The 21,852-nt window shown below is 42.2% G+C and overlaps 1 protein-coding gene and 1 non-coding gene across 3 annotated transcripts in view; one reads left to right on the top strand and one right to left on the bottom strand.

Annotated features, from left to right (window-relative positions):
• Nucleotides 1-213: 213 nt before the first annotated feature.
• Nucleotides 214-285, top strand: TRNAM-CAU (transfer RNA methionine (anticodon CAU)). Its single transcript has one exon. It is a non-coding gene; the product is annotated as a tRNA-Met (tRNA).
• A 689-nt stretch (nucleotides 286-974) lies between these two features.
• Nucleotides 975-21,852, bottom strand: part of LOC133250474 (cytochrome P450 4F3-like) — a 31,400-nt gene continuing 10,522 nt past the window's right edge. For both annotated transcript variants that reach the window (XM_061421768.1, XM_061421769.1), the window contains exons 8-13: nucleotides 6,101-6,167; nucleotides 5,788-5,917; nucleotides 3,037-3,170; nucleotides 2,878-2,942; nucleotides 2,608-2,690; nucleotides 975-2,228 (exon numbers count right to left, since the gene is read on the bottom strand). In XM_061421768.1, coding sequence (XP_061277752.1) covers nucleotides 2,051-2,228; nucleotides 2,608-2,690; nucleotides 2,878-2,942; nucleotides 3,037-3,170; nucleotides 5,788-5,917; nucleotides 6,101-6,167 — 657 coding nt within the window. In that variant the 3' untranslated portion in view covers nucleotides 975-2,050. The remainder of the gene's footprint in view (nucleotides 2,229-2,607; nucleotides 2,691-2,877; nucleotides 2,943-3,036; nucleotides 3,171-5,787; nucleotides 5,918-6,100; nucleotides 6,168-21,852) is intronic.

Below are 21,852 nucleotides of genomic sequence, written 5' to 3'. Positions count from 1 at the left end.
TTATCCTAGTGGGTGTTAACGGATAGCACCTTGTGGCATTGACTTGCATTTCCCTAATGACTCATGATGCTCAGTATCTTTCAGTATCTTACTGCTTTTAGCCAGTAAAATAAAAATTTAAAAGGGAGATTATATGTAAATGTAATACTTTCAGAAGTAAAGTCAAATTTTTACTGTTAAAGACTATATAGAAATTTAAAGTTAAAAAGTCAGAGCAGAGTGGCGCAGCGGAAGCGTGCTGGGCCCATAACCCAGAGGTCGATGGATCGAAACCATCCTCTGCTAAAGATTTTGTAGACTCTTGAGTACACGTGGCCTCTGAGAACGTGTATTTCATAGGCTTCTCTGGTGGCTCAGTCGGTAAAGAATCTGCCTGCAATGTGTGAGAGTCAGGTTCGATCCCTGGGTCAGTAAGATCCCCTGGAGAAGGGAATAGCTACCCACTCTAGTAGTCTTGCTAGGAGAATTTCATGGGCAGAGGAGCCTGGCAGGCTGCAGTTCATGGAGTCGCAAAGAGCTGGGTGTGACTGATACTTTCACTTTAAAATTTGGCAGTATATGTGAGAGAATATGAAGTGATTACTTTGGCATGTTTGGATTATAGATATGATTTTTATTTCTTACTTTTTCTTCACTGTGGGTTTTTCTATGACAAGGTATAATTTGTGGGAAAAGAAAAACATTAATAAATATTTACTTATTTATCTGCCTGTTCTGGGTCTTGGTCGCAGTATGCAGAATCTTTATTTACAGAATGCAAACTCTTAGTTGGCGGCATGTGGAATATCTTGGTGGACCAGATATTGAACCTGGGCTACCTGCATTTCGAGCTCTGAGTCTAAGCTACTGGACCACCAGGGCAGTTCCTCCCACTTTTCTGTTTTGTTTTTAAAGAAAAACATTTTAATAAGAACTCTGAAGGCAAAGAAAAACATATGCAATTTTCAGCTTAGAATACATGAAATATTTACGAATTTCATGTTATAGGATTTATTTCTTATTTTTCAACCAGTAAGTCTTCTGACCCCAGCTTGTAGAACCCCCAAAGGGTCTGATACTAAGACTATCCCAGGACTCCCTGCCACCTCAGTGGGGCTAGTCCTGGAGCAGCCACTGTCCCAGGTGCTGAAGGAAGTGGCCCCCATTCCTGCCCCCTCCACCTTCTCTCACTATTGAGGACTCTCTTCACCTCCACTTCCTAGAACGTCCTGATGAAAATGAAGTCCTGGGTCATGCTTCTCTGAGGGAAAAATTTTCTTTTTGGTCCTTAGCTTCAGGTCTGTTTCACAGCAGAGCAGCTTGTAACTGTGTAACAGATCTAACTATGGAGATTTTGAATTTGCTGAATCTTCTAATGGCAATTTTCTTCAACAGCAGGTTTCCGCATGTCCCCAAACTTCAGTATAACTTTTATGACTTTAAAGCATTTTAAATGTGAGAAAGTGATGCAAAAACAAGTGTGGAAATGAATGCACATTCAGTAGGGCTGCTTACCAGATACTGAGTCAGTCATTTTGCACAAGCTTTTTATAAACCTCCACAACATTGCAATAAGGTGGCTACTATTATGTAATAAAGGCACTGAAGCTTAGAGAGAGATTTTCCCCAACCCAGCCAAATAGCTAAAAATGGCAAACGTTTGTAAGGAGGGAGTGGTGGATACAGGGTCATCTGACCCTGACTGCATCTCGTTCTCTGCTTCACCTTCCTTAAAAAGTCATCTTGTCTTAATGATCCAGGATGGAGCTCCAGCTATCATAACAAAATTTGCCCCTATTCTCCCACCCTCTCCCTCCCCCTTCCCCCCTCCCCACCCGCAGGTTCACAGCCACACCCATCTGCCTGGATCCGTCCAGGCCCCAAGGGCCCCCTGTTGGGTCTCAATGAGGCTTGGGACAGACGTGAGCTCCCGGATCAGGATCCTGTGACCCTTGCAGTGGAAGCACAAAGTCTTAACCACTGTATCACCAGCGAAGTCCCAGATTTATTCCTTGGAATCTGCAGTGAGGTGTCTATGGTCATGGCGGATCTCAGGCCAGAGGTGGTTGCGTCATTGCTGCCCTGTGCTCAGCAGCTCCATCCGCAGCCAAAGTCCGCCCTCCGCCCGCAGGATCAGCTCTGGCTTCCGGCAAGGCTCCTCCTCATCTGGCAGGATGCGGAACCGCAGTAGTGTGAGTGCCAGGACCACTTTCATCTCGGTCATGGAGAATGTCTGCCCGATGCAGTTCCTGTGGGCAGGAGCGGGGGTTCTGACTGCACCCGGAACCCTCACCTGGGCCCCATAGCACCCGGCCCACAACTTACACATACAGTGGTAGAGAAGGAAGCTAACCATGCCAGGAACCCCCGTGTGGGCTTGCATGTTCCCAGACCCTTGCCCACACTCCAGTCCTGAACTCAGACCAGAACACAGGGGAACCGACCCCTCAGCACACTGTGGACCCCTCCTTGTGCCCCCTACCACTCCCTAGGCCCTTGCCATTTTGTCTGGGGAGGGGAGTCTTAAATTTTCCCCCTTCCTGGCCCCTACAGTTAAGCCTGGAATCTTAGTCCCAGACCCCTGCCTCCCACTACTCCATCCTCACCTCAAATGCCCAATGCCCTCACCTGGGACCTGCTGAGAAGGGGATAAAAGCCAGCGGTGACCTCCCCTTGATGTTTTCTGGCTTGAAGCGCAAGGGGTCATAGACCTGGGGGCAAGACAAGACAGGGTTACTGGGTGGTATCTCCCAGAACGTCCATCTTTAGAGAGGCAGATGTGTGTATAATGGGAGGGAAGTGATGTCTGATTGGCCAATCAGAATTCTGTAGTTGCCTTTGGGTCCCCCAAAGGGAATGGACAAGGATGATGGAGGTATGGCGTGGTGGAGGCATCACCTCAGGGTCTGGCCACACATATGGGTTGTGGTGGGTCCCGAAAATGCTGATGAGGCAGATAACACCTGTGGGAGAGGAGGACCAGTCAGAATTAGGTTCAACCTGCCTGATGGGCCCCCTTTCTGACCAGGAGCCTCATCCTATAGTCATTGTGAGCACCTTTGGGGATGACCCGGCCATCTGGAAGTGTGATGTCCTGGGTACAGCTGCGGGAGATGACCGTGACTGGGGGGTGCAACCGCAGACTCTCCTTGATGCACATGGTCAGGAAGGGCAACTGAGCCAGGTCGTCCCTAAGGAAACCCCATGACAATTATCTGGGGAGCAAAAATAGACATGCCACCCTCCAGCACTCCTACTGCCCTATAGAATCCCTTCTGTCTATAACATAATCACAGATGGATCAAATAGTGCCAAACCCATTACATTGTATACATTAAATATGTACAACTTTTTCTTTGTCCATCACAGCTCAATAAGATGGTTCCTAAAAAGAAAGAAAAATCACAGAAGTACCAGACAGAATTTAGCCACATATTTTTAGAAGCTTTTCTAAGCAAAACATCAAAGAACCAACCAAAAAGAAAGTTTACTAATTTGTTTAAAAATGAAATATTCTTTACGGTAAGAGAAAAACCAAAAAATGAGAAAGAAATAAAAAGTCAAATTCAGTGTTTACTCTTATTTATAACAGCACTAGGGATACTAGCTAATGAACTTAGAAGAGGGAAAAAGAGAAATGCCATTTGAAACATGGGGGTAAATGTATCATTTTTGGCAGAGAGTGGTTTTAGAAAACAAGAGAATCCACTGGAAAAAGTGAAAGTGAGAGTCGCATCCGACTCTTTGTGACCCCATTGACTATACAGTCCATGGAATTCTCCAGGCCAGAATACTGGAGTGGGTAGCCTTTCCCTTCTCCAGTGAATCTTCCCAACCCAGGGATTGAACCCAGGTCTCCCGCATTGTAGGGGGATTCTTTACCAGCTGAGCCACAAGGGAAGCCCAAGAATACTGGAGTGGGTAGACTTCCCCTTCTCCAGCAAATCTTCCCAACCCAGGAATCAAACTGGGATCACCTGCATTGCAGGCAGATTCTTAACCAACTGAGCTATCAGGGAAGCAACTCACTGGAAAACTTGTACAAATATTGAAGATAAGACCCAGTAAGGGGACTGAATTCTTTTTCTTTATCCCCTTAGTTTTGTGTAGTGATTTAAATTCTTAATAGCTGATATAGTTAGCTAGTTCCAAATTGGAAAACCACAAAACACCACCCCATGTCTCAGTATCACTCATTTCCATTCCTCACAGTTTGACTAGTGGTTATTTTTTATGTATCCTTCCAGGAGTACTTTTTTGCATTAATACTTATGCAGTATCATGCTATATACCATACACATTGCTCTGTATCTTTTTCGTGTAACAGTGTGTCAAGGTTTTCTTGTACATCTCTTGGGACTTGTGTCCAAAATAAGGCCTTTCCTACTCTGGAGCTATAAAATAATTTCCCCTGGTTTCCTCTAGAGCCTTTAAGGTTCCTTTATTTTATTATTTTCTGAAAAAAATATTTATTTGTTTGGTTTCAGCAGGTCTTAGTTGCATCAGATCTTTGTTGTGTCAGGCGGGATCTTTCACTGGGTCCATGGACTCTGTTTAGCCACGTGTGGGTTTAGTTGCTACTGTGCACATGGGATCTTAGTTCCCCAGCCAGGGATCAAACCTAAGTCTCCTGCATTGCAAGGTGAATTCTTAACCACTGGACCACTAGAGATGTCCCAAGGCTCTTTTATTTTTATTTTAAATCTTTGATTAGTCTATATGTTATTTTCTTATAAGACATAAGACCATGTTGAATTAACCTTTTTCCATGTAGCTCTCCAGTTGTTACAAGAGTTTTTATTATAAATGATCTTTCTTTGTCCTGTTGGTATAAGACCATATCTAGCACTTACAATATTCACTGGGCAAGAAATTTATACCCATAAATTATTAGTTTTTCTTTAGAAATAATATAATAGATGAAAGAAAAGATGGTGATGATATAAAATATCTGGAAGACATGTGAATGTCTATATTCCAAATGAACTTATAAATGTTTCTCAATCCAGATAGACTATATGTTTCACCATAGGAACAAGAGGTACCTAAGGGTTTGTTTAGCAAAAGCTGCCTAAGATCTCTATGCTAAAATTTTAGACTCTATTAAAAGCCTAAAGATTATGTGAATATCTAAAAATGGATATCCATTCCACACTCTGGAATAGCATGTTAATATTATTAAGTAATTTGTTTTCCACAAGCCTATCATATCAAATCCCAGCCTGGTCCATGCACACTGGGAGTGTCCTGACCTGGGACTATCTCCCACCAGGCTGGGAGATCCTGGAAGGCAAATACTGGGACTGGTCCTTCCTGAGTCTCCAGGACACACAATGAGGTGAGGAGAATTGGAGATGGCATAGAACTGGGGACAGGGAGGCAGTTTTGCAGTGTTTCCTAAATGGGGAATGGATGGAAGAAGATGCAGATATTCCTGGAAAGGAGTTGAATGACTTTAGTCCTCAGGTGTTCCTTTTAAATCCTGGACTAAATAATATGAGGAATTAGTATATGAGGAAATAGAATGAAGATTTTTGAAAACATGTGACTTCAGAGAGAAAAGTAAAGAAGTGGAGGGAAAGTTCATTTACTGAATAGGTGCTCACTGGTATCATCTGCCCTCACACATTGTTGTTAGTTAGTGCAGGACTTTCTGTCCCCCAAACCTGCAAACTTTTCCCAGACCCTGTTTCTGGGATCTTCTCACATTCCCACTAAGAAATAAGGACAGAATTCACAAGAATATTTTCACTCTTCCAAAGCCAGGAAGCAGGGGATCAGAAAAAGGCCATGAAGACTTGCACTCACCATTCAATCTCTTTAGACTCACGGTCCTTCAGGAGCTCTTGCACCTCCTGCCGGCAGCGCTCCTGGTATTCTGGGTGTTTTGCAAGGTTGTACAGGACCCAGGAGAGGCCACTGGCTGTGGTGTCATGGCCTGAGGAGCATCCAGAGAGGCTTGGATCTCTGGTCTATTTCAGAACTAGAGTGTGGACAGCACCCTCACCTTAAGGCCCATGAGGGGATGGGGAGGGATGGCATGACCCAGTGCCCACTTGCCAAGTTCCTGGGTTGGGGGAGAGACCCATCTCTCTGTGTAGTTCCACACTGGGACCCTCACCTTCAAACATGAAGGTGTCAGCTTCAGCTCGGATGTCTTCGTCTGATAATCCCTTCCCATCTTCATCCTGGAGAGAAAGCAAGATTCCCAGATTCACACAAGTTCTGAGGGCCCCCAAGCCTAAACTGAGACAATCTCTGAAGCTCCATTATCCATATAGAAACTTAAGCTCAATCTGAAGTCCTAGACCTCCTTTGCTCAGTACCACCAGATGCCCCACCCACAGACCTCCTCCTTGAACTCTTTGCCTCCTGTGGCATCCATGGTAAAGGGAATCAATGATTCATAAGTATTTTCATGTTTCTACATGATGTAACCTGGGTTACAGGATGACTGATGACAAGTTTACCTTAGAAGTAGAGATTAAAACCCATTCCTAATGCCTCCTGGAGATAAGGAATGGGTTGTACACCTGTAGAACATGCAGACTTTGCCTTCTCAGTGAAGAGGTTCTGATTAAGCTCCCAAACAACCTCTTCTCATCTCTGCTCTGCTCTTGTCTATTCTTCTCTCCTCTCCACTATTTTCCCTTCCCTTCCACTCCCCTCCCTTCCCTTCCCTCCTCTCTCTTTTCCCATCTCCCTTCCCTCCTCGAACACAGGGAAGAAGGAGAAGTCCTGTGTATATTCCAAAGTTTAAAAACTGGAGGTAAAACCACTACAATATTGTAAAGTAATTAGCCTCCAATTAAAATAAATAAATTAGGGGGGATGGTCCTAAGATGGTGAATGAATAGGACAGGGAGACCACTTTCTCCTCCACAAACTCATCAAAAGATCATTTGAATGCTGAGAAAATTCTACAAAACAACTTCTGAGTGCTGGTGGAGGACACCAGGCACCCAGAAAGGCAGCCCATTCTCTTTGAAAGGAGATAGGACCAAAAAAAAAAAAAAAAAAAAGACAAAAAGAGAGACAAAAGAGTTAGGGATGGAGATCCATCCCGGGGTAGGAGTCATGAAGGAGGAAAAGTTTCCAAACACCAGGAAACACTCTCACTGGCAGGTTTGTGGGGAGTTTTGGAATCTCAGAGGGCAACATAACCAGAAGGAAAAAAAAAAAAAAAAACCCACAGAATACGCGCCTAACCGCAACTCCCTGTGGAGAAGTGGCCCAGACGCTTGTGCCTGCCAGCAGCGAGGGGGGCTGAACAGGGAGGCACGGGTTGCATGCTTAGGGTACGGACTGGGCCTGAATGCCCTGAGGACATTCTGAGGGAGCTAATGTGAGAAAGCAAACCAAACTGTGGGTTAACCAGAGAGAGAGAGAGAGAGAGAGAGAGAGAAATTTCCTGCGAAAAGCTCTAACCTAAGGCACAGCCTGGTCCGCTCACAGAGCAAAGGATTGAGCGAATGTCAGAGGAGAGCTAGCTGGTTGCAAACTGGCCCCTCCCCCCACCAGAGGCAGAGAGGCAGGCGGGTGACAGCCACAGCCAGAGGGCAAGGGGCAATCTCGGCTCCAGAGATGCATCCTCCACCAAATTGTGAGCAGGCTCCCAGTTGCTAACAAAGTCTTCCTGGGATCCTGGACAGTTGACACCCACCAGGAGGGTCACAGCCTGAGATCAGCTCTGCAGAGGAGACACATGGCACACCTGAGATGGCGCTCTCGCTGTGCACCCAGGAAACTGAGTGGCTAAGACTGGGGAGGTGATAAGACGCACCACACACCTGAGACAGTGCACTCACCAAGCACCTGGTCGCCTGAGCTGCTCTGACCCTGGAAGCGCACAAAACACAGGCCCAACCAAGTCTGTGCCTTGGTGGAGTACCTGAGAACCTGAACATGAGCAGCTTAGACCTGGGAAGTGCACGCAACCCAGGGCCTTCTTTGCACAGTTCTGCTGTAGAACAACCTGGAGCCTGAGCAGTGTAGACCAGGAAAGCACATGTGCCGTGAGTGGGGGCAAAACCAGTGTGGCTCAGACACTGCGAGCACTCCCCACATACACCAGTGATATTTGTTTGCAGTGTTCCTCTCTTCCCATAGCACAACTGAACAAGTGAGCCTACATAAGTGAACATCTTAGCCCCCTTGTATTAGGGCAGAAATTAGACACTGAAGAGACTTGCAAACAGAGGAAGCCAAAAGAAACAAAGAAGAGGGAACTGCCTTGGAAGTGACAGGTGAAACAGATTAAAACCCTATATTTAGCATTGACTACATTGGAAGGGGCCTATGGATCTTGAGAAGAAGTATAAGCTGGAACAAGGAACTATCTGAAACTGAACTGACCCCACACTGTTCTCAACAACTCCAGAGAAATTCCTAGATATTTTTTACTATTATCATTTTTAAATTTTATTTTTAAGTTATTTATTACTCCTTTAATTTTTATTTTTATAACCTACTATTACTTTGAAAAAAAAAAGACCCTATTTTTAAAGCAAATTTCGTGTATATATATATATATATATATATATATATATATATATATAATTTTTGTATTTTTTTAATATTATATTTTTGAGAGTCTAAATTCTACTCTAGATTTTTAATCTTTGCTTTTTGGTATTTGTTATCAATTTTGTATCTTTAAGAATCTAATCTTCAGTAACCATTTTTACTTAGAAGTGTGATTACTGGCTTGATTGCTCTCTCCCCTTTTGACTCTCTTTTCTCTCCCCCATGTCACCTCTATCTAATCCCTCCCCCTTCTCTTCTCTACCTGAATCTGTGAATCTCTTTGGGTGTTCTGGGATGTGGAAAAGACTTAGGGAACAATTACTGGCTATATTTGTCTCTCTCCTTTTGACTCCCCCTCTTCTCCTCCTGGTCACCTCCATCTCCTTCTTCCCTCTTCTCTTCTCTATGTAATTGTGAACCTCTCTGAGTGTTCCAGACTGTGGAGAACACATAGGGAATTGATTACTGGCTAGACTGCACTCTCCCCTTTTGATTCCCCCTCTTCTCCTCCAGGTCACCTCTATCTCCCTACCCCCCTTCTATTCTCCATATAGCTCTGTGAGCCTCTCTGGGTGTCCCTCACTGTGGATATTCTTTTACCATTAACCTAGATGTTTTATCATCAGTGCTGTATGGATGGAGAAGTCTTGAGGCTACTGTAAGAATAAGACTTAAAGCCAGAGGCAGGAGGCTTAAGTCCAAAACTTGAGAACACGAGAAAACTCCTGATTCCAGGAAACATTAACCGACAAGAGCTCATCCCAAAGCCTCCATTAGTTCAGTTCAGTCGCTCAGTTGTGTCTGACTCTTTGCGACCCCATGAATCGCAGCACGCCAGGCCTCCCTGTCCATCACCAACTCCTGGAGTTCACTCAGACTCACATCCATCGAGTCAGTGATGCCATCCAGCCATCTCATCCTCTGTCATCCCCTTTTCCTCCTGCCCCCAATCCCTCCCAGCATCAGAGTCTTTTCCAATGAATCAACTCTTCTCATCAGGTGGCCAAAGTACTGGAGTTTCAGCTTTAGCATCAGTCCTCCCAAGGAACACCCAGGGCTGATCTCCTTCAGAATGGGCTGGTTGGATCTCCTTGCAGTCCAAGGGACTCTCAAGAGTCTTCTCCAATACCACAGTTCAAAAGCATCAATTCTTCGGCGCTCAGCTTTCTTCACAGTCCAACTCTCACATCCATACATGACCACTGGAAAAACCATAGCCTTGACTAGACGGACCTTTGTTGGCAAAGTAATGTCCCTGCTTTTCAATATGCTATCTAGGTTGGCCATAACTTCTCTTCTGAGGAGTAAGCGTCTTTTAATTTCATGGCTGCAGTCACCATCTGCAGTGATTTTGGAGCCCCCCAAAATAAAGTCTGACACCATTTCCACTGTTTCCCCATCTATTTCCCATGAAGTGATGGGACCAGATGCCATGATCTTCGTTTTCTGAATGTTGAGCTTTAAGCCAACTTTTCCACTCTCCTCTTTCACCTTCATCAAGAGGCTTTTTAGTTCCTCTTCACTTTCTGCCATAAGTGTGGTGTCATCTGCATACCTGAGGTTATTGATATTTCTCCATACCTACACTGAAACCAAGCTCCACCCAAGAGCCAACAAGTTTCAGAGCAAGACATACCAAGCTAATTCTCCAACAATGTGGGAACATAACCCTGAGCATTAAAATACAGGTGGCCAAAAGTCACACCAAACCTATATACATCTCAAAACTCACTAGTGGACACTTCATTGCACTTCAGAGAGAAGAGATCTAGCTCCATCTAACAGAACCCGATGCAAGCTCCCCTAACCAGGAAACCTTGACAGACCAATTGTTCAACCCCATGCACAGGGAGGAACCTCCACAATAAAGAGGAACCACAAACTTCCAGCATACAGAAAGGCCACCCCAAACACAGCAATCTAAACAAGATGAAAAGGCATAGAAATACCCAAGAGGTTAAGGAACAGGATAAAAGCCCACCAAAGCAAACAAAAGAGGAGGAGATAGGGAGTCTACCTTAAAAAGAATTCCAAATAATGATAGTGAAAATGATCCAAAATCTTGAAAACAAAATGGAGTTACAGATAAATAGACTAGAGACAAGGATTGAGAAGATGCAAGAAAGGTTTAACAAGAACCTAGAAGAAACAAAAAAGAGTTAATCAATAATGAATAATGCAATAAGTGAGATCAAAAGCACTCTGGATGGAATCAACAGTAGAATGACTGAGGCAGAAGATAGGATAAGTGAGGTGGAAGATAGAATGGTGGAAATAAATGAAGCAGAGAGGAAAAAAAAAAAAAAAGAATTTAAAGAAATGAGGACAATCTCAGAGACTTCTGGGACAATGTTAAATGCCCCAACATTCAAATCATAGGAGTCCCAGAAGAAGAAGAAGACAAAAAGAAGGCCATGAGAAAATACCTGAGGAGATAATAGTTGAAAACTTCCCTAAAATGGGGAAGGAAATAGCCACCTAAATCCAAGAAAACCAGAGGGTCCCAAACAGGATAAACCCAAGGTGAAACACCCCAAAGCACATATTAATCAAATTACCAAAGATCAAACACAAAGAACAAATATTAAAAGCAGCAAGGGAAAAGCAACAAATAACACACAAGGATGTTCCCATAAGGATAACAGCTGATCTTTCTATAGAAACTCTTCAGGCCAGAAGGGAATGGCAGGACATACTTAAAGTGATGAAAGAGAAAAACCCACAACCCAGATTACTGTACCCAGCAAGGATCTCATTCAAATATGAAGGAGAAATCAAAAGTTTTACAGACAAGCAAAAGCTGAGAGAATTCAGCACCACCAAACCAGCTCTTCAACAAATGCTAAGGATCTTCTTTAGACAGGAAACACAGAAAAGGTTTACAAACTTGAACCCAAAACAATAAAGTAACTAGCAACAGGATCATACTTATCAATAATTACCTTAAATGTAAATGGGTTGAATGCCCCAACCAAAAGACAAAGACTGGCTGAATGGATACAAAAACAAGACCCCTATATATGCTGTCTACAAGAGACCCACCCCAAAACAAGGGACACATACAGACTGAAAGTGAAGGGCTGGAAAAAGGTATTTCATGCAAATGGAGACCAAAAGAAAGCAGGAGTAGCAATACACATATCAAATAAAATATACTTTGAAATCAAGGCTGTGAAAAGAGACAAAGAAGGCACTCCATAATGATCAAAGGATCAATCCAAGAAGATATAACAATTATAAATATATATGCACCCAACATAGGAGCACTGCAATATGTAAGGCAAATGCTAACAAGTATGAAAGGGGAAATTAACAGTAACACAATAATAGTGGGAGACTTTAATACCCCACTCACACCTATGGAGAGATCAACTAAACAGAAAATTAGCAAGGAAACACAAAACTTTAATGATACAATGGGCCAGTTAGACCTAAATGATATCTACAGGACATTTTACTCCCAAACAATGGGTTTCACCTTTTTCTCAAGTTCCCACGGAACCTTCTCCAGGATAGATCACATCCTGGGCCATAAATGTAGCTTTGGTAAATTCAAAAAAAATGAAATCATTTCAAGCATCTTTTCTGTTCACAATGTGGTAAGATTAAGTTGTCTACTACAGGAAAAAAAAAGTATTAATACACAAACATATGGAGGCTAAACAACACACTTCTGAATAACCAATAAATCACAGAAGAAATCAAAATATGCATAGAAACGAATGCAAATGAAAACACAACAACCCCAAACCTATGGGATTCAGTAAAAGCAGTGCTAAGGGGAAAGTTCATAGCAATACAAGCTTACCTCAAGAAACAACAGAAAAATCAAATAAATAACTACACCTAATGCAAATAGAAAAAGAAGAAATGAAGAACCCCAAAGTTAGTAGAAGGAAAGAAATCATAAAAATTAGGGAAGAAATAAATGAAAAAGAAACAAGGGAGACTATGACAAAAATCAACAAAACAAAAAGCTGGTTCTTTGAGAAGATAAAATAAACAACCATTAGCCAGACTCATCAAGTAAAAAGCGAGAAGAATCAAATAAAAAAAAAATTAGAAATGAAAATGGAGAAATCACAACAGATGACACAGAAATACAAAGGATCATAAGAGACTACTATCAGCAACTACATGCCAGTAATATGGACAACTTGGAAGAAATGGACAAATTATTAGAAAAGTATAACTTTCCAAAACTGAACCAGGAAGAAATAGAAAATCTTAACAGACCTATCTGGGGAAGGAAATGGCAACCCACTTCAGTATTCTTGCCTATAGAATCCTATGGACAGAGGAGCCTGGTGGTCTGCTGTCCATACGGTCGCATAGAGTCAGACATGACTGAAGCGACATAGCATGCATGCATGCATTGGAGAAGGAAATGGCAACCCACTCCAGTATTCTTGCCTGGAGAATCCCAGGGATAGAGGAGCCTGGTGGGCTGTCGCCTATGGGGTCACACAGAGTTGGATACAACTGAAGTGACTTAGCAGCAACAGAAGAAACAGACCTATCACAAGCACAGAAATCGAAACTGTAATCAGAAACCTTCCAACAAACAAAAGCCCAGGACCAGATGGCTTCATGGGTGAATTCTACCAAAAATTTAGAGAAGAGCTAACACCTATCCTACTCAAACTCTTCCAGAAAACTGCAGAGGAAGGTAAGCTGCCAAACTCATTCTATGAGGCCACCATCACCCTAATACCAAACTCAGACAAAGATGGCACAAAAAGAGAAAACTACAGGCCAATATCACTGATAAACATAGATGCAAAAATCCTCAACAAAATCCTAGCAAACAGAATCCAACAACACATTAAAAAGATCATACACTTGGGTCCTAAGAAGGTGGAGGAATAGGACAGGGAGCCCACTTTCTTCCCCACAAATTCATTAAACGAACATTTGAAAGCTGAGTAGATTCCACAAAACAACTTCTGAGGGCTGGCAGAGGACATCAGGCACCCAGAAAAGCAGCTCATTGTCTTTGAAAGGAAATTATGTGCCCAATGGTAACTCCCAGAGGAGAAGCAGCACAGACACCTGCATCCACCACTAGCAAGTGGGGGCTGGGCAGGGAGGCATGGGCTGCATTGCTTAGAGTAAGGACGGGCCTGAATGCCCCGAGGGCAATCTGAGGGAACTAACTTGAGATAGCAAATCAGACTGTGGGATAGCTATCCCGTGAAAAGCCCTAACCTAAGGGCACGACAGAGAGACTTCACTTTCACTTTTCACTTTCATGCATTGGAGAAGGAAATGGCAACCCACTCCAGTGTTCTTGCCTGGAGAATCCCAGGGATGGGGAAACCTAGTGGGTTGCAGTCTATGGGGTCGCACAGAGTCGGACACGACTGACGCGACTTAGCAGCAGCAGCAGCAAGACACTGCCAGGCCCGCTCACAGAACAAAGGACTGAGCAGAGCTAGCTGGCTGCAGACTGGCCCATCCCCCACTGGAGACAGGCAGGTGAGGGCAGCCAGAGCCAGAAGGGGGCACTCATGGCCCCAGAGAGGCATCACCTACCAAACTGCAAGCAGGCTTCATTGCTAACCAAGACTTCTTGATATTCTGGATGGTCGACATCCACCGGGAGGGTCACAGCCAGAGATCAGCTTCCCAGAAGAGACACACGGCACACCGGAAAAGGTGCCCCAGTTGTACACCCAGAAAACCGAGTGGCAGGGATGGGGGAGGTGATAAGTTGCAACGACTGTGCTTGCCAAGCACCTGGTCACCTGAGCTGCTCGGACCTGGGAAGGGCACAAAACGCAGGTCCAACCAAGTCTGCACCTTTGTGGAGCACCTGAGTACCTGAACCTGAGTGGCTTAGACCTGGGAAGTGCATACAACCCAAAACCAGCCTCAGACACTTCCTGGCAGAGCAACCCAGAGCCTAAGCAGTGTAGACAGGGAAAGCACACATGCCGTGAGCGAGGGCAAACCCACTGTGGCCGAGACACTGCAAGCACATGACAGTGTTGTTTGCAGTGTTCCTCCCTCCCCACAGCAAGACTGAACAAGTGAGCCTAAAAAAGTGTCCACCACCGCCCCCTTGTGTCAGGGTGGAAATTAGACACTGAAGAGACAAGCAAACAGAAGAAGCTAAACCAAACAGAGGGAACCGCCTTGGAAGTGACAGGTGCAATAGATTAAAACCCTGTAGTTAGCACCAGCTACATAGGAAGGGGCCTATAGATCTTGAGAAGTATAAGCCGGATCAAGGAACTATCTGAAAATGAACTGACCCCACACTGTCCACAACACCAGAGAAAGTCCTAGATATATCTTTACTATTATCATTCTTTAAATTAAAATTAAAAAAAAAATTTTTAAGTCCTCTATTACTCCTTTAATTTTCATTTTTATAACCTACTACTACTTAAAAAAAAGACCCTATTTTTTAAAGCAAACTTCATATATATATATTATAATTTTTGTGACTTTGTTTTTTTTTAAATATTGTATTTATGATAATCTAACCTCTACTCTAGATTTTTAATCTTTGCTTATTCGTATTTGTTATCAACTGTGTACCTTTAAGAACCCAATCTTCTGTAGCCATTTTTACTTGGGTGTGAGATTACTGGTTTGATTGTTCTCTCCAGCTTTGGACTCTCCTCTTCTCCACCAGGTCTCCTCTATCTCCTCCCTCCCCCTTCTCTTCTCTACCCAACTCTGTGAATCTGTGTGTTCTGGACTGTGGAAAACACTTAGGGAACTGATTACTGTCTAGATCTGTCTCTCTCCTTTTATTCCCCCCTTTATCCTGCTGGCCACCTCTGTCTCCTTCCTCCCTCTTCTCTTCTCTGTGTACCTCTGTGAACATCTCTGAGTGGTCCAGACTGTGGAGAGCACATAGGGAAGTGATTGATGACTAGCTTGCTCTCGCCCCTTTTCACTCCCCCTCTTCTTCTCCTGGTCACCTCTATCTCCCTCCTCCCTCTACTCTTCTCCATGTAACTTTGTGAACCTCTCTGGGTGTCCCTCACTGTGGAGAAACTTTTTATCTTTAACTTAGATGTGTTATAATTGGTGCTATATAGATGGAGAAATCTTGAGGCTACTGTAAGAATAAGACTGAAAACCAGAGGCAGGAGGCTTAAGTCCAAATCGTGAGAATACCAGAGAACTCCTGACTCCAGGGAACATTAATCGATAGGAGCTCATCAAAGGCCTCCATACCTGCATTGAAACCAAGCACCACCCAAGGTCCAACAAGTTCCAGAGCAAGACATACCATGCAAATTCTCCAGCAACACAGAAACATAGCCCTGAGCTTCAATATACAGGCTGCCCAAAGTCACACCAAACCCATTGACATCTTGTAACTCATTACTGGACACTTCATTGCACTCCAGAGAGAAGAAATCCAGTTCCACCCACCAGAACACAAGATTCCTTAACCAGGAAATCATGACAAGCCACCCGTCCAACCGCACCCACAGCAAGGAAACTCCACAATAAACAGGAACCAACAACTGCCAGAACACAGAAAGACCATGCCAAACACAGCAATATGAACAAGATGCAGAGGCAGAGAAATACACAGCAGGTAAAGGAACATGATAAATGCCCACAAAACCAAACAAAAGAGGAAGAGATAGGGAATCTACCTGATAAAGAATTATGAATAATGATAGTGAAAATGATCCAGTATCCTGAAAACAAAATGGAATTACAGATAAATAGCCTGGAGACAAGAATTGAGAAGATGCAAGAAAGGTTTAACAAAGACCTAGAAGAAATAAAAAAGAGTCAATATATAAAGAATAATGCAATAAACGAGATCAAAAACACTCTGGAGGGAACCAACAGTAGAATAACGGAGGCAGAAGATAGGATAAGTGAGGTAGAAGACACAATGGTGGAAATAAATGAAACAGAGGAAAAAAGAAAAATGAATTGAAAGAAATGAGGACAATCTCAGAGACCTCTGGGACAATGTTAAATGCCCCAACATTCAAATCATAGGAGTCCCAGAAGAAGAAGAAGACAAAAAGAAAGACCACGAGAAAACACTTGAGATAATAGTTGAAAATTTCCCTAAAATGGGGAAGGAAATAGTCACCCAAGTCCAAGAAACCCAGAGAGTCCCAAACAGGATAAACCCAAGGTGAAACACCCCAAAGCACATATTAATCAAATTACCAAAGATCAAACACAAAGAACAAATATTAAAAGCAGCAAGGGAAAAGCAACAAATAACACACAAGGGTATTCCCATAAGGATAACAGCTGATCTTTCAATAGAAACTCTTCAAGGCCAGGAGTGAATGGTAGGAAATACTTAAAGTGATGAAAGAAAATAACCTACAGCCAGGACTACTGTACCCAGAAAGGATCTCATTCAAGTATGAAGGAGAAATCAAAAGCTTTACAGACATGCAAAAGCTGACAGAACTCAGCACCACCAAACCAGCTCTCCAACAAATGCTAAAGGATCTTCTCTAGACAGGAAACACAGAAAAGGTGTGTATACTAGAACTCAAAACAATAAAGTAAATGGTAACAGGATCATACTTATCAATAATTACCTTAAATGTACATGGGTTGAATACCCCAACCAAAAGACAAAGACTGGCTGAATGGATAAAAAAACAAGACCCCTATATACGTTGTCTACAAGAGACCCACCTCGAAACAAGGGACACATACAGACTGAAAGTGAAGGGCTGGAAAAAGATATTCTATGCAAACAGAGACCAAAAGAAAGCAGGAGTAGTAATACTCATATCAGATAAAATAGATTTTAAAACAAAGGCTGTGACAAGAGCCAAAAAAGGACACTGCATAATGATCAAAGGATCAATCTAAGACGAAGATATAACAATTATAAATATATATGCACCCAACATATATATCTATTTATAATTGTTACATCTTCTTCTTGGATTGATCCTTTGATCATTATGTAGTGTCCTTCTTTGGCTCTTGTCACAGGCTTTATTTTAAAGTCTGTTTTATCAGATATGAGTATTGTTACTCCTGCTGGGAGAAATATCAGTAACCTCAGATATGCAGATGACACCACCCTTATGGCAGAAAGTGAAGAGGAACTAAAAAGCCTCTTGATGAAAGTGAAAGTGGAGAGTGAAAAAGTTGGCTTAAAGCTCAACATTCAGAAAACGAAGATCATGGCATCTGGTCCCATCACTTCATGGGAAATAGATGGGGAAACAGTGGAAATGGTGTCAGACTTTATTTTTGGGGGCTCCAAAATCATTGCAGATGGTGACTGCAGCCATGAAATTAAAAGACGCTTACTCCTTGGAAGAAGAGTTATGACCAACCTAGATAGCATATTGAAAAGCAGGGACATTACTTTGCCAACAAAGGTCCATCTAGTCAAGGCTATGGTTTTTCCAGTGGTCATGTATGGATGTGAGAGTTGGACTGTGAAGAAAGCTGAATGCTGAAGAATTGATGTTTTTGAACTGTAGTGTTGGAGAAGACTCTTGAAGTCCCTTGGACTGCAAGGAGATCCAAACAGTCCATTCCAAAGGAGATCAGCCCTGGGATTTCTTTGGAAGCAATGATGCTAAAGCTGAAACTCCAGTACTTTGGCCACCTCATGCGAAGAGTTGATTCATTGGAAAAGCCTCTGATGCTGGGAGGGATTGGGGGCAGGAGGAAAAGGGGACAACAGAGGATAAGATGGCTGGATGGCATCACCAACTTGATGGACGTGAGTTTGAGTGAACTCCGGGAGATGGTGATGGATAGGGAGGCCTGGCATGCTGCGATTCATGGGGTTGCAAAGAGTCGGACACGACTGAGTGACTGAACTGAAATGACTGATGCACCCAACATAGAAGCACTGCAATATATAAGACAAATGCTAACAAGTATGAAAGTGGAAATTAACAGTAACACAATAATGGTGGGAGACCTTAATACCCCACACACACCTAAGGATAGATCAACTAAACAGAAAATTAACAAGGAAACACAAACTTTAAAAGATACAATAGACCAGTTAGACCTAATTGATATCTATAAGACATTTCACCCCCAAAGAATGAATTTCACCTTTTTCTCAAGTGCACATGGAACTTTCTCCAGGATAGATCACATCCTGGGCCATAAATGTAGCCTTGGTGAATTCAAAAAAATTGAAATCATTTCAAGCATCTTTTCTGACCACAATGCAGTAATAGTAGATGTCAATTACAGGAGAAAAACTATTAAAAATTTCAACATATGGAGGCTGAACAACACTCTGGTGAATAACCAACAAATCACAGAACAAATCAAAGAAGAAATCAGAATATGCATAGAAATGAATGAAAATGAAAACAGCAGAATGCAAAACCTGTGAGACACTGTAAAAGCAGTGCTAAGGGGAAGGTTCATAGCAATACAGGCATACCTCAAGAAACAAGAAAAAAGTCAAATAAAAACCTAATCTACACCTAAAGCAACTAGAAAAGAAAGAAATGAAGAACCCCAGGGTTATTAGAAGGAAAGAAATCTTAACAATTAGGGCAGAAATAAATGCAAAAGAAACAAAAGAGACCGTAGCAAAAATCAACAAAGCAAAAGCTGGTTCTTTGAGAAGATAAATAAAACTGACAAACCATTTAGCCAGACTCAAGACACAAAGGGAGAAAAATCAAATCAATAAATTAGAAATGAAAATGGAGAGATCACAACAGACAACACAGAAATACAAAGGATCATAAGAGACTACTATTAGCAACTATATGCCAATAAAATGGACAACTTGGAAGAAGTGGACAAATTCTTAGAAAAAGTGTAAGTTTCCAAAACGGAACCAGGAAGAAATAGAAAATCTTAACAGACCCATCACAAGCATGGAAATTGAAACTAATCAGAAATCTTCCAGCAAACAAAAGCCCAGGACCAGACGGCTTCACAGCTGAATTCTACCAAAAATTTAGAGAAGAGCTAACACCTATCCTACTCAAACTCTTCAGAATATTGCAGTGGAAGGTATACTTCCAAACTCATTCTATGAGGCCACCACCACCCTAATACCAAAACCTGACAAAGATGCCACAAAAACAAACAAACAAACAAAAAAAAAAACAAAACCCCCCAAAAAACTATAGGCCAATATCACTGATGAACATAGATGCAAAAATCCTTAACCAAATTCTAGGAAACAAAATCCAACATCATATTAAAAAGATCATACATCATGACCAAGTGGGCTTTATCCCAGGTGTGCAAGGATTCTTCAATATCCACAAATCAATCAATGTAATACACCACATTAACAAATTGAAAAATAAAAGCCATATGATTATCTCAATAGATGCAGAGAAAGCCTTTGACAAAATTCAACATCCATTTATGATAAAGACCCTCCAGAAAGCAGGAATAGAAGGAACATACCTCAACATAATAAAAGCTATATATGACAAACCCACAGCAAACAGTATCCTCAATGGTGAATAACTGAAATAATTTCCCCTAAAGTCAGGACCACAACAAGGGTGCCCACTCTCACCACTACTATTCAACATAGTTTTGGAAGTTTTTGCCACAGCAATCAGAGCAGAAAAAGAAATGAAAGGAATCCAGATTGGAAAAGAAGAAGTAAAACTCTCACTGTTTGCAGATGACATGATCCTTTACGTAGAAAACCCTAAAGACTCCACCAGAAAATTACTAGAGCTAATCAATGAATATAGTAAAGTTGCAGGTATAAAATTAACACAGAGAAATCTCTTGCATTCCTATACACTAACAATGAGAAAACAGAAAGAGAAATTAAGGAAACAATTCCATTCACCATTGCCACGAAAAGAATAAAATATTTAGGAATAAATCTACCTAAAGAAACAAAAGACCTATATATAGAAAACTATAAAACACTGGTGAAAGAAATCAAAGCGAACACTAAGAGATGGAGAAATATTGTGTTCATGGATTGGAAGAATCAATATAGTGATAATGGGTATACTGCCCAAAGCAATCTATAGATTCAATGCAATCCCTGTGAAGCTACCAACGGTATTTTTCACAGAGCTAGAACAAATAATTTCACAATTTGTATGGAAATATAAAAAACCTCGAATAGCCAAAGCAATTTTGAGAAAGAAGAAGGCAACTGGAGGAATCAACCTGCCTGACTTCAGGCTCTACTGCAAAGCCACAGTCATCAAGACAGTATGGCACTGGCACAAAGACAGAAATATAGATCAATGGAACAAAATAGAAACTCCAGAGAGAAATCTACACACCCATGGACACCTTATCTTTGACAAAGTACGCAAGAATATATAATGGAGAAAAGACAGTCTCTTTAACAAGTGGTGCTGGGAAAACTGATCAACCACTTGTAAAAGAATAAAACTAGAACACTTTCTAATACCATACACAAAAATAAACTCAAAATGGATTAAAGATCTAAATGTTAAGACCAGAAACTATAAAACTCCTAGAGGAAAACATAAGCAAAACACTCTCCAACATAAATCACAGCAGGATCCTCTATGACCCACCTCCCAGAATATTGGAAATAAAAGCAAAAATAAACAAATGAGACCTAATTAAAATTAAAAGCTTCTGCACAACGAAGGAAACTATAAGCAAGGTGAAAAGCCTTCAGAATGGGAGAAAATAATAGCAGATGAAGCAACTGACAAAGAATTAATCTCAAAAATATACAAGCAACTCCTGCAGCTCAATTCTAGGCAAATAAATGACCCAATCAGAAAATGGGCCAAAGATCTAAACAGACATTTCTCCAAAGGAGACATACAGATGGCTAACAAACACATGAAAAGACGCTCAACATCACTCATTATCAGAGAAATGCAAATCAAAACCACAATGTGGTACCATTTCATGCCGGTCAGAATGCCTGCTATCCAAAAGTCTACAAACAATAGATCCTGGAGAGGGTGCAGAGAAAAGGGGACCCTGCTACTCTGTTGGTGGGAATGCAAACTAGTACAACCTCTATAGAGAACAGTGAGGAGGTTCCTTAAAAATTTGGAAACAGAACTGCCATTCAGTTCAGTTCAGTTCAGTCACTCAGTTGTGTCTGACTCTGCGACCCCATGAATCACAGCACACCATCACCAACTCCTGGAGTTTACTCAAACTCATGTCCATCAAGTCGCTGATACCATCCAGCCACCTCATCCTCTGTCGTCCCCTTTTCCTTCTGCCCCCAAGCTCTCCCAGCATCAGGGTCTTTTCCAATGAGTCAACCCTTCGCATGAGGTGTCCAAAGTATTGGAGTTTCAGCTTTAGCATCAGTCATTCTAATGAACACCCAGGACGGTTCTCCTTTATAATGGACTGGTTGGATCTCCTTGTAGACCAAGGGACTCTCAAGAGTCTTCTCCAACACCACAGTTC

This window comes from Bos javanicus, chromosome 7, assembly GCF_032452875.1.
Source record: "Bos javanicus breed banteng chromosome 7, ARS-OSU_banteng_1.0, whole genome shotgun sequence".
Lineage (NCBI taxonomy): Eukaryota > Metazoa > Chordata > Mammalia > Artiodactyla > Bovidae > Bos > Bos javanicus.
Note: the sequence above shows the minus strand (reverse complement) of the source record. Positions and strands in the feature narration are given on the sequence as shown.